Source organism: Leptidea sinapis, chromosome 24 (assembly GCF_905404315.1).
Source record: "Leptidea sinapis chromosome 24, ilLepSina1.1, whole genome shotgun sequence".
Taxonomy (NCBI): domain Eukaryota; kingdom Metazoa; phylum Arthropoda; class Insecta; order Lepidoptera; family Pieridae; genus Leptidea; species Leptidea sinapis.
In genome coordinates, this window is record NC_066288.1 from 5,450,063 (window position 1) to 5,463,937 (window position 13,875).

General features: G+C 31.7%; 2 protein-coding genes across 2 annotated transcripts in view; one reads left to right on the top strand and one right to left on the bottom strand.

The window, feature by feature from the left end:
• LOC126971577 (uncharacterized) overlaps positions 1–3,134 on the top strand; it is a 41,966-nt gene extending 38,832 nt beyond the window's left edge. The window contains exon 15 of the mRNA XM_050817888.1: positions 1,728–3,134. Within this exon, the coding sequence (XP_050673845.1) occupies positions 1,728–1,857 (130 nt within the window). The 3' untranslated portion in view covers positions 1,858–3,134. The remainder of the gene's footprint in view (positions 1–1,727) is intronic.
• On the bottom strand, positions 3,104–8,996 carry LOC126971681 (protein SCO1 homolog, mitochondrial). Its single transcript, XM_050818072.1, has 5 exons — positions 8,519–8,996; positions 8,181–8,304; positions 7,237–7,318; positions 5,169–5,295; positions 3,104–3,341 (listed from the first exon to the last, which is right to left on the bottom strand). Exons 1-5 carry the CDS (start codon positions 8,789–8,791, stop codon positions 3,192–3,194), a joined length of 756 nt encoding a protein of 251 aa, XP_050674029.1. The 5' UTR covers positions 8,792–8,996; the 3' UTR covers positions 3,104–3,191.
• Positions 8,997–13,875: the final 4,879 nt, after the last annotated feature.

Consider the following 13,875-nt stretch of genomic DNA (forward strand, 5'->3'; position numbering starts at 1 on the left):
GTCCTCGTATTCCATAAAAAAAAACATGACAGTTTTACAATTATTTACCCACCACACAGCAACAAATGCGATACAAACATAATACATAATTCAAAATGGTTATGTATGTACACCGATTACGTAATTCTCTTTAGTTCGATGCAGAGTAGTTGGTCCCATAAAAATTTTACATAATTTGGCCCAGTAGTTGTCATTTTATGAACATTTTTTATGAAAATATTTGTTCACCTCGATGATAATATAATTGTTTTTTGTGTACAGCTTTTTAGGAGTTTTCATTCAGGTTCATTATATTATAATTATTAACTGACACTAAAAAGTAAAAAATAAAAATAAACTACGTTTAAAAAAACCGACTTCAAAAACTGAGTAGCAAAGAACTAAAAATTTAATATAATACACCTTTACCTTTAATATTAATAAAATTCTATTATTTGTATGTGCTACATTTTGATAGCTTTGAAGTCGGTGACAATCCAAATAGTAAGTACCACTCTCCACGCGTGACTTTGAGCGGGATAGCTTCGTCTAGAACACAACAACGTGTCTGTCCGCTTGGGTTTTTTTGCACACGCCAAATGTAAGGTGATTGATTACAGCTTCCTTCAAAATTATAATTTTAGTGATAAAATGCATATTACTACATACCTATTGCCAAATTATTGTAAATTTTAAATAATTTGATAATAGTTAATGTTTTTTCGTCCTGATTAGGGACACATTTATTCATTCCAAAAATGTAAATGGATTTTCAGCGGGATAAAACCTTTTTGTTGTTATAAAACAAAACTGTATTACTCGGTTAAATTGAAAATGCTCTGTTTACTTACTCTCATATAATTTGCAGGTAGGTACTTAGTTACCTTTGTAGGGATAATTCTATTAAGCATGTGTGTGTTATGGTTCAGTTTATTGCACTAAGAACGATGTAATATTGAAAAATATCTTATATACAATAACTAAGTACCTATTTATTAAGTGAAAGAGTAAAATGTTCCTGGGACTCCGCCATTTCATTTAACTGATTACCTACTATTTCATTTTTTAATCTGTATAAAATTTATTATAAACACTTTTCCGTCAGAAAAAAAATCTGGGTTACCCTCAAATTTTGCGCACAAAAAATACAAGTTTTACCTATTTTATTCATAAATCGCAACTTCTCTATCTATCTAGTAGTACCTATTCTTATATTGTGAATAATTTGTCCATTGTTTTAGGCAGATATCTTTGAATAGTTTACTGTTACGACCCAGAACAAAAACATACGATCTTAAAACTATTCTACAGTTTTTTGGTATTCAAAAGTAGTGGTGTAAATCTGTACGTTATTCTTTAAATAAATTAATTTAAGTGTCTGTTTGTCATGAGAAAAGTTATAGCATTTCTACGTGAATGAACTTTGTTATAGGTACCATCAGACCAAATCAAAAAAAAATCTGTCTGTTTGTTTGTTGGGACTAATCTCCGTAACGGCTTCTTATACCAAATTGCATGTAGGAGTAAGTTAAGCTTTTATTTTAGGGAATCAGTAAGGGTTCCGCGTAATATAATTTCAAAATAGAAATGTGTGTGATTTGTCCGATTTACGTAAATGAAATCTGTTCGGGCGAAGTCGCGGGTGTTTATCGTCAACTGTTCTGCACTACGGTTTCTATTCCGTATTTTAAAATAATAATTTATACTTATGATGATTTTTTTTTCAAATTAGTTGTTTTTTACCACAGATACAGAAACCTGGCGGAAATGAATATGCAGAAGGACTACAACTCCTTTGACAATATCGGTTTTGATACCAGCTCTACGCACCGCCGCGTCCATTGGCCAGATCAGAACATTGATTTTATTCACACTTAGTTTATTTGTGTCCAATTAATATGTAAACTACAATGATATTATTCGATATATTAAGTTGAAGAGGAGCAGAAAATCAGAAATGTTACATTCGCGCGCATTGTGACACTATTGCCCTGATTGCGACATATTTTGACATTACGTGAGTTTGCTCACAGTTTGACAGTGACAAACAATGTGACGTGTGTTACGTTGATCAATGATCACCTTTTATTTGTTTTGTGGGTGTTTAACGTACGTATATTATAATCATTGATAACTTTTTATATTTAAAAAAATAAACTGTTAATAATAATACCTAATTTTATTAACTAATTCTACTTTTAAATGTGACCGCACATATATATAAAAGTAGGATTGGTTTTGCAATATTTATTCATATCCAAGTACATTAATACACCATTTCGCACGTATGGCGCATAGGTAGTTGCGTAAAATAGGAACATGTGCACATTTTTAACCGACTTCAAAAAGGAGGAGGTTATCAATTCGATCGGTTTTTTTATGTATGTACACCGATTACTCTGAGATTTATGATCCGATTTACGTATTTCTCTATTATAATAGATGCCATATTTTGGTCCCATAAAAATTTTACATTGTTTGGCCCAGTAGATTTCACTTTATGAACATTTATATGAAAATTATAGCAATAATTGTTCTAGACGAAACAATCCCACTCAAAGTCACGTTTATTACATTTGGCTTGGCACTGACTTAAAACCTACTAATATGTAGCACATACAAATAATAGTATTTTATTAATATTAAAGGTAAAGGTTTGCATAAGAGGTGTATTAAATTAAATTTTTAGTTATTTGATACTTTTCAGTTTTTGAAGTCGGTTTTTTTAAACGTAGTTTTTTTTATGTATGAAATGCGTCTAATATAGCACGTGCTAAAAACACAAAAGCAATTCACTCAAGCACCGTATAAATTTATGAAAAAAAAACAATATTAATCAATTAATATACTTATTAAGTGCAAATTATTTTCTTGAAAAGTTTTTCTCTTTGACCAATGATCTGGTCAAGTTCTTATTGGATGAGGATCCGGATGAGCCGGATAACATTGGATGAGGGTAGCGCAGGAGCGATCGCCGTGGAGATCTTTCGGGGAGGCCTTTGTCCAGCAGTGGAAATCTTTAGGCTTTTATGATGATACGAAGTAAAAATTTAGTTATTTTTAGACATGTTTTACTATTTTATAATGTATTTATTTTAAACGTCAGAGAATATTAAAACACTACTTCATACAATAAATATTTAATTTCAACAATTGACCTAACTCTAAATCTCACTTAAATGCATCAACATATTTCAACTTTCAATCCCAGTTTAAAACCAGGCACCCTTTTTAGCCGCCTCATGTTTCTGGATATTGATCCGTATCGAGTCATGGATGTCTTTAGCATTTCTGTTCTGTCCGTAGTAGTCAACAAATTCTCCGTCCGGGTTTACTAAGTAAATAATAATTGTGTGGTCAACCTGAAAGAATACAATCACCTGATAAGTAAGATAAGATAAATTCGATTACATGAATATTGGAAACAAGTTATTTCTATAGAATACTTTTTAAAAGATAATTTTTTTTATCAAATTAAATTATTCAAACACCGTATTATAGAATATTACGTTTGACGAGCTTTTGACGAAAAATAGACAAATACTTCGAAATTAAATATTTTCCAATTAATTAATTAGATTTTTGTATCTCTGATCGCTTTGTAAGATTAATTTAAGGAAATTAAAAATACGATCTATAGATTTAATTATATATATTTATATCTCCATAATTAAAAGTAATTTTATATTACTTTATTATATTAAGTAACTGTAACGTATTTGCATCTCAACAAGAGAAATTTAAATCTATTTTTCAACATTAACTTCTACCACTCATTCGAATAGATATGCCTCAGACCGAAGGACTGTTCAAGGAAGGAATGTTCAAAACGAAAATCGCTGTACATTTCTGTTGTATTATCCTTTATTAATAAAGAATTTTGAAATGAAAAAAAAAATGAAATCAAATAAAAGCCGAGGATAGTCCATTTTTTAGTCCATAACTTATTATAACACAGATATGGAACGATTTTCAAAAGCTTGGCATGGGGTCTGGATCATAGTATAATAATATACTCCGCCTCGTAGTCTCTTTCCACTACGTCCTAAGACTATGTCACGATATAATATGTCATACTGACAGCTCGCCATTACACCGCTATTGTCGTGTCGCTCTGAGTGATGGGTAGGACACGATTTGAAAATGAGTTTGTAAGAGTAGCCTCTTTTTTGCAATGAGGCAGTAAAATGTCCTACTTCAAATGAGGCGAGGCGTACTGGAGCGAGGCGACACTTTTGAAGTTACGAGTACAAATATGACATTTGATGTTATTGCAGCCGGAACGAACGACATAGTAATGTTATTATGTAGGTAAATAAAAAAATATAACAAAATATATAACTTTAATTTTAGGTAAATATATAATAAAAAATTTATTTAATAAACTGTGATTTTAATGTATTACGAAAAATAAGATATTCCATTTAACAAAATTTAATTTTTCGTTATTTATTTATTGTGCATATGTTTTAATTGTTTTGTAGCATGCCACTCGCTCCCTCACTCTCTCACAGTACACAACTACACACTATAGTGTTACAGAGTGAGTACTGACCAAATTGACTACTGAGTAGTTGAGTAGTGAGAGCGCGTCACGCGACTACCGCGACATAGTAGTACAAAATTTGAAGTAGTACAATTTTAAATTTCGAGCCGCTCTTACATTTTGACGTCATGTACGGGACACACTCGCTCACATCTATAGCAAGTCTATAGTTTGAGAACAGTCATCGCAACTGATGACGTATTCTTAGGCCAATCACATGACCCAACTGTCACGAAAGAGAATACAAGGCGCAGAATATTATTGTACCATCTGTTGATTTTGAATCAGACTTATCATCAGATTGACTCATAGCGCCATAGAATTCACTTTTTAAATCCATGTTTACAAGATCTTCATAGGACATCAATTTAGGAAAGATATCTTGCATTGATATACCATCTAAAATATCATTGTTAATGTCTTCAAAGGTAGCATCTTTCACTTCGGGAGGTAAAATATAAGATGTATTTCGAGGCTCTTCTTCGTCATGTTGTTATACCATGGTATGGATAGCGAAGGTCTTTGACCGAGTATGGCATCCGTACACTCCTTTGTCGTTTGTCCTCATAATCCTTAAAAAACTACATAAAATACTCTTACACGTTAAAGTTACATCCAAAAGAATAGTAAACAAAAGACTTACAATATAATCATCGTCTCCATCTTGGGGACCCGCGCTGAAATAAACCCGATATGACTTGCAGGCTTGCGCCACTTGCTCCTTGGTGCCCGTCAAACCTAACAATCTCGGCGTAAATTCCTTGCAATACCTGTAAAACAAATCTCATTTCAGGCAACAATAAAATAAAGGGTAAAGAGTTCCCTCTTCAATAATAAAATAATTCTCCAAAACTATTTCTACTAAAAGTATTGTGTGCTACAACAGTATTTATATACATATATCATGTTTTGCTTTATTTGGTAAGGTTTGTATATCAAAACTGAAGGCAGAATGTTTTATTATGTTATAATGAGTGTTTGTGAAATTGACTGATATTTGTCTTGTTGATGTTCATTTTGAGACATACTCCTAAGGTATTGCGCCATTGAGCAAGTCTTCCATGGTCTCAGTCATGATCACAATATTGTCTGCGATTCTAAGGTGAGTAATATATATGCTGTTGATATTGATAGCCAGTCAGTTCCAGTCCAGAAACATAGTCATCTTCCAAAGCAACAGTGAACAGCTTCGAACATGTGACATCACCTTGTTTGACTCCCCATTTGATCCTAGAGACGGGCTTGTAATGTTCATCGTTTGCTCACGAGTGAAACAACTAATCTTTACTTTGCAGCACTACACCCGGACACGTCCACACGCAACCAATAACCGATTAGAACTGGCCCTCCGCTGTACAGTGCATTCCTTATATAGCACTCAATGTCACACTGTTAATGTCACTGTTGATGTTGTGACAGTGACAATAATAGTTGACACATACTCTGTTAAGACTAGATGTCAGTACACTACAGGACTGACATGGTGGGATTTCCATACAAGAACTTCAACACTTTGATATATTGATAAGATTTAAGAATAGAGAAGGATTAAATTTAAGGATAGAGGTTGAAAAGAAATATAGACTTGTGTTGATAAGCTCCTTCTTTTTTGACTATAGTTGAACAAAAATTATACTACCTACTTAAATATATTACTATAGTTGTTCACCATTGAAAACATTAAGATTCGGAGTGTATGCATTGCTTATAATAAAAACACACCAACATTAAAAGGCATACAAGGCATTTATTTTCTCAAAATTGATTCCTTTAGAATTCTTTTTTATGTCATTTCTTATAACTACTAGATACTATTACCGCTTCCTTAGCATTTTTTTTGAGGTCTTTTCAATAAAAATATACAATATTGTACGCTATAAAATAATCACAATCTAGTCCCAGGCTGTCCGATCATTTAGATATTCAGCAGTGGAGTAATAGGATTTACGACAGAGCCATTTTTTATAAAACATTTAAATTTATTTATAGATAATGCCTGAACAGTGGCTGGGACTTTATTATAGAAGTGTCTACATTTACCCTTAAAGCTGTTATGTATCTTATAAAGCCTTCTAGAATTAGTTAAGAGCAATCCCTTATTTCTAGTGTTATAATAATGAAAATCACTATTAAGAGCAAAAAGGTGAAGATTTTTGTGAACAGTCATAATATTGATTTCTTTAAAATTTTTTTTTTTTTCATTGGCTGCCTGTTCTTTTCGGGTAAAGCCTGCACACTATCACATTGCAATAATACAGAGTTTGAAAATAAAGTACTATGTTACTGCTGAATTTTATCTGTCATAACAGATAAATTCTTTTATCCATAACATAGTAAAACCTACAGTAATGCAGAAGTTTATCGCCACTACAAATCCTAAAAGGAATCCATAAGGAACATAGGTACACCATTCTACCTAACATTCTGACCCAGGTTTCTATTCAAAATGAAGTTTTTTTTCTATGGAGAGGGTCATCTGATGTATTGGTTCACCACCCTCATTAACTTGCAACACCAGAGGAATCACTTGTGTGTTGCCAGCCTTTAAGGAAGTGCATTTAAACTGTAAATATTGCTGGACCTAATCCATCCGTAAAAAATATAACAATATTTAATAAGTATATAAAAATCATTGTGTTACAGCAGAGCACCTCTCTGAACATATGATAGTAAAAAAATTGATAAATATTATATAGGTATTCTATACTTACTTTCCAACAAGCTCAGGTGTATCTCTCTGGGGGTCAACCGATATGAAAATAGGTTGCAGAGGAGGTGATGAAGGTGTATTATCTGTAAGAATTTAACAAGTTCTTACATTACTTTAGTTATTACTCTTTGAGGTTCAAATGCAAATTTACATTAAGCTAATACAATAATTGCTAAATCAGAATATGTTATGTCTACACTTGAAGTACCATACTGTGTTTTTAGATTTTAAAAGTGAGAGCAATCTAGTATACACTAAAGTGGCTGTGATCAAGGCTGCTAATATTGTCTTGCAACTCAATAGGAATAACAAGTGTTGCCAGAGTTGTGAGTGTTGCGAATTTTTCTTAACATTTCTATTGGATATGGCTTGTGAGTTGTGGTGTTAGTGTAGCACCAACTGCTAAAACACCACATAATTATATATATATATATACTAGCTGACCCAGCAAATGTTGTATTGCTGATATTAAAATCGCGATACAAAAGTAACTGTTGATCATAGATGGGTGAAAATTTGAAGTTGTATGTATTTTTTAATGCTGACTCATAAACAAATATTTTCGAAAATATGTCAAAAATAAATAAAAAATAAATTGTGCCCATAACATTTAGGGGGATGAAAAATAGATGTTGTCCGATTCTCAGACCTACCCAATATGCACTCAACATTTCATGAGAATCGGTGAAGTTGTTTCGAAGGAGTTTAACTACAAATACGGTGACATGAGAATTTTATATATTAGATACATACAATTAAACTGTAACATTAAGGTATGAATGATGCAACACAGATATACAGATTATTCTAGGGCAAGCAGTGTAAGTGTTTACAGGTTCAATGAGCAAAGTTGCATGAAATATATTGCAATTAGTCTGTTAGTTACTTTTAAATAGTACAATAATAATAAAAGAAACCAAGTTATCCATTCAATAATATTCTTACCGTGTTTGTCTACAACCTCAGCAAGTTTTTCTAACTCATCTGGGCATATATCAGGACAATGTGTAAATCCAAAGTATATTAAAAGCCACTTTCCTAAGAAATCAGTGCTTTTAACTAATTTACCCTGAAAATTATATCTGTAATTAGTATTTAATTGTTTGTTGGCACAACGTTTAAAAGCAGACTTAAATAAATTCAAGAATATTTTATATCAAAATTAATTAAAACATAATATCTTGTATCATTATTTTTCCTTATTCTCTATGTTTTCGGGAAATTTAGTCTAAAGAATTTAGTAATACTAAGCTGTAAAAAAAGTTTGTTAATAATATTATTACCTCAGAATCAACTAGTTCAAATGCTCCACCGATTTTTGCTTTTCCTAATTGTCGCTTCCTTTCGCGATCTATAGCTTCATGTTTTTCTTTCCTCACATATAACAAGAAAGCTGTTAGTCCGCCGCCAACTAACGCAGTTATCGACATGGACTTCCATGTAATGGGTCCAAAATATTTTTTCGATGGACGTTTAGGTGGTACAGCACAAAGCCGCACAGGTGTATTTGAAAAAGCACGACACAGCGGCACTGCTGTTCTTCTTACTAAATTCATTTTAGTTTTTTCTTATTACGAAAACACAGCTTTGAAATAGGTTAAAATTTCGGTATTAAGTATTATTTGTTTACCACTGAATATTAGATGGATAGTAAATTTACCTTAAATCATATTTTAATCGTATACATTACTACAAATTAAGGTGGATGAAGTATTTATTTAAATATAAATAAATTGTGCACTACTTAAGTACTATTTCTACAATTCAAAGAATATAACTTATCAAAGAGAATTTAATCACTATGTTAATAAATATAATTTATCGTAGACTGAGAAGAAGTCTATTTTTAATTTATAGACATTATAGTACTATTGTCATTAAATATGTAGTAGTACAAGTACTATTGTGTAGTATTTATATCCTCTTTGTATAAATAGGGAGACAATTTATTTTCTCTTTTAGTTAATTAAATATTATTATTAATTTAAACTTACTGTTCAAAACTGAGCAGTCTAGTGGCACAATAAAGAACCAGGTGTCGATTCCACAACTCTAGAACAAGATGCGGTATTCAGTAACGAAGTGACAGATAACCGACGCTTATCACATAACTTTATAATAATAATTTAACAGAGATATAATATAAAAATTTAACAGAGAAGGTTTCCAGAAACCGGGCATTAATAATTAACAAGAACACACTGAAACAAAAGGCTATTTAGCTTCTCATATTTATTTACAGGGCGCGTACTTAGGGATTATTGGAATTTTCATTTGGTATTTTATTTTATAACATGATATTTCAATTAAAAAAATCTACGTTTAAAAAAACCGACTTCAAAAACTGAAAAGTATCAAATAACTAAAAAAATTATAAAATACCTCTTATGCAAATCTTTACCTTTAATATTAATAAAATATGTACTATTATAATAACGCGCCGTAAATTACTTTAACGTAATTTACGGCGCGTTGCGTTATCTGACGTGTAATATTTCGCAATTTGTATTCCTTGTAGGGATACACTATTGTCTGCATCTTTGAAGATGCAAAATATATTTAATTTTATGAAGAGGGAAGTTCAAATGGTTCATTTAATGTTATCTGAGTGATCATTGCCTGATTGCAGAAGTGTTGCTATTCCTTCACATTCGTATATCAAACGGTTTAATTTATTTTAAACTAAATAAAACACTTTAAAGGATTAAAACGCGTGTAATTGTAACTGTGTTTTTATATTAGATTTTGCCTACCTATTGATAGGTTTTAAGTCAGTGCCACGCCCTAAACGAAATAAAACTTAATATTACAAACAGCTTAATTATTGTAATTATTTAGGTTGTCTGGCCACGCGTGTCTGTCCGCTTGGGTTGTCACGCGTGGCCAGTGTAAGTACCTTTATTACATTTGGCTTGGTACCGACTAGAAGCTAAAGCTATCAATATGTAGCACATACAAATAACAGTATTTTATTAATATTAAAGGTAAAGGTTTGCATAAGAGGTGTACTAAATTAAATTTTTAGTTATTTAATACTTTCAGTTTTTGAAGTCGGTTTTTTTAAACGTTGTTTTATTTTTTACGTTTTAGTGTCAGTTAATAATAATATATAATCAACCTGAATGAAAACTCCAAAAAAACACGGTACACAGAAAACAATTATGTCATCCAGGTAGAAGAAAAGTTTCATGTAGGTAAATATTCCTAAAATGAAAACTACTGGGTAAAATTGGACCAAATGGCATATATTTCGCATCAAACAAAAGAAGAATTACGTAAATCGGCTCATAAATCTCTGAGTAATCGGTGTACGTACATAAAAAAATACCGATCGAATTGATAACCTCCTCCTTTTTGAGGTCGGTTAAAAATCATTATGCGTGTTTAAACTTATCTGCTTTTTGTTTATCGGTAATGATTCCCTAAGAATATAATTAGATAAGTGTCGATAAAAGGTGTGTTACGTACGTCCGTACGACATAAGGTCGTCGCCTTTGATGAGTATCGCGACCATAAAGCACGTGGTTTACACTGAAAGGCAACGTCACTTTTCAATGTTCAAAAATTTTTGAATATTTCACTTGTAGAGAGCGTTAAAATTGCTCTAATATCGTTAGGCAATGGGATAACACGTGTGTAAAATGTAGCTATATTTATTGCACAGAAGTGAAATCAATAAAGTACAATAAAATATACATTATGCATATTGCATTTCGACATACCTACTAAATTCGTAAAAAAGTAAATAAATCATAAAAAATACTCAAAAGGGTAACTAATGCAGTTGATGCATTTAATACACTGTAAATAAGTAAGAGTATTATACAGCATATCAGCAATAAGTTGTTTTCGTATGTTTGATCGACCTTAGATTGAATAAATGCTTAATACATAGCTCACAGGAATCACAGGGCTTTTGTAACACGGTGTATTTAATATGTTATATATCCAATTTGTTATGTTTATAAAGTGATAACCCTCAATTCTAGGATTAATACACAAATAAAATTTGCAAACAAAATTTTATGAACGATGCGGGACTTGAACCCACAACCTCTGGCGTTCCGTGCCAGTGCTCTCCCAACTGAGCTAACCACTCGAGTGACGTATTGTCATAAAATCTTGTATGCTTTGTTCAATTCTCAGGTTGTGGTTTCATCTACGGGATCTAGTTTACAGTTGATAACCTGCTCAACCCCAATATTTACATATTAGGAAATTTACTTGAAATGTCGCTCTTGTAAATCTAAGCAATTTGTTATGTTTTTAAAGTGATAACCCTCACTTCTAGCATTAATACACAAATAAAATTTTAAAACAAAATTTTATGAACGATGCGGGACTCGAACCCACGACCTCTGGCTTTCCGTGCCAGTGCTCTCCCAACTGAGCTAACCACTCGAGTGACGTATTGTCATAAAATCTTGTATGCTTTGTTCAATTCTCAGGTTGTGGTTTCATCTACGGGATCTAGTTTACAGTTGATAACCTGCTCAACCCCAATATTTACATATTAGGAAATTTACTTGAAATGTCGCTCTTGTAAATCTAAGCAATTTGTTATGTTTTTAAAGTGATAACCCTCACTTCTAGCATTAATACACAAATAAAATTTTAAAACAAAATTTTATGAACGATGCGGGACTCGAACCCACGACCTCTGGCTTTCCGTGCCAGTGCTCTCCCAACTGAGCTAACCGTTCGAGTGACGTATCGTCATAAAATCTTGTATGCTTTGTTCAACTCTCAGGTTGTGGCTTCATCAAGTCAATTCATCAAGGCACGGAACGCCAGAGGTCGTGGGTTCGAGTCCCGCATCGTTCATAAAATTTTATTTTCAAATTTTATTTGTATATTATAATATATCGAATCTTTATTATATTATATTATCTTATATTATCGAATCATATTTAATTGATAGCCATAGAAAACTATTTATATTTATTTTCCACACTTGTGTTAAATTTTTGTAGGCCTGTGAAATATTGGATGTCAAGGCAGCTGCTGCTGTTAAAATATATTCTGTACATTAATACTCCCCCACGGCCTTACAAATAAACTTGGTTTATTCGGACGTAATAAGGTTTCCCGCGTTTATTTGCAAGGCTGCTTGATATTTGGAAAATTTCACAATTATTAATATAATGACAGAGTTGTCAGCGATATGTTCAACATTTTGCATATTCTTGGTTTATTCTCAGGTGTAACTTTTTAACAAGTTTTTTTTTTATGGAAAAAGAGGACAAACGACCGTACGGGTCACCTGGTGTGAAGTGATCACCGGCGCCCACATTCTCTTGAAACACCAGAGGCAGAGGAATTACAGGAGCATTGCCGGCCTTTAAGGAAGGTGTGCAATTTTTTTGAAGGTACCCATTTTGTATCGTCCCAGAAGCACAAGGAAGCTCATTCCACACATTCCATAGTACGTCATTGGTAATGTATCTTATTTTAGTATTTGTAAGGAAGTTAGAATTTACAAAAATAGATTTATAAAAATCAGAAACAAGAGGTGGCGAATGTTATATTTTAACTAAAAATAAAACAATATGTGTAAAATTGGTAAATTCATACCTATATACTTAATATTAATGGGATTTTAGAGGACTGGTACAATAATTAATAATTGCATTTATTTTGTAGGTATATATATATTCCATTGATAGTAATGCTAGAAAATTACTACTAATTTTATAAATATCCTCTCTTTTTAAAGAGCAGTATCATCATTTCATCAATGTCAATCTGTCAACAGACATTTTTATGATAATAGGGGACGAGACGAATCATTCAATCAACTTCTTCTGTTTCACTAGCTTTCAAATAAATCAGTGAATTTATCGGAAAGCTAGTGAAACAATTTATTAAATATTAGTGCAAATTATTTGATTTGTAGCTTTATTTTATTTTACACAGACCTTTCTTTCGACAAAAGTTGAATAACAGTTATATTTTGTAATAAACGACGATTTTCAAGTTTTGTTTATAAGTGTTTATGGTTGTATAATAAACTCTATTTGTCTTTTCTTTTCACCAAACTGAAATAAAGATGCTTCATAGTAGTAATTTGAGATATTCCTGCAGAACGACACCCACAAAATTGACTATGAACAGAGATTGCACACGTTAGTGACCGTACATTCATAACCCTTTTGTGAATAGATGTTCAGTATCTAGACTTTATATTTATACACTGCACGATAGGAAATTTAATCAACTTTTTATTGAATAATATTACTTTGGTTAATCTATCAAAGCATATTTGCTTTATTGTATGGTATATGGTATTCCATATGAAGTAAAATATTGAGTATGGTTGGAATTTCACGATATAAATTCGAAGATTTTATATTTTATATTATGTCAAGATTATCGAAGTTTACTGTTTACAATAAACCTACAATAAAATAGAACTGAAATAAGCTTCTCAGTAATGTGTAATACATGTACATCATAAAACAAGAAGTTATAAAAAAAATTGTTGAAAACTACTTGCACTGAAGGAAACCGTGCGAGTTAAGAAGTGCGAAAGTGCGACATTGCTTGTGTATGATAATAGATATACAATATAATTTTGAAAAAATAACTATTGAACTACATTGCATAATAATTTTCCAAGTACAGTAAACATATTTCAACA

Coding starts and splice junctions, on each gene's coding strand:
- LOC126971681 (XM_050818072.1), bottom strand. CDS start 8,791: ATGAATTTAGTAAGAAGAACAGCAGTGCCGCTGTGTCGTGCTTTTTCA. Junction 8,305..8,518: donor TTGAACTAGTTGATTCTGAG/GTAATAATATTA, acceptor TATAATTTTCAG/GGTAAATTAGTTAAAAGCAC. Junction 3,342..5,168: donor ATGGAGACGATGATTATATT/GTAAGTCTTTTG, acceptor GTATTCTTTCAG/GTTGACCACACAATTATTAT.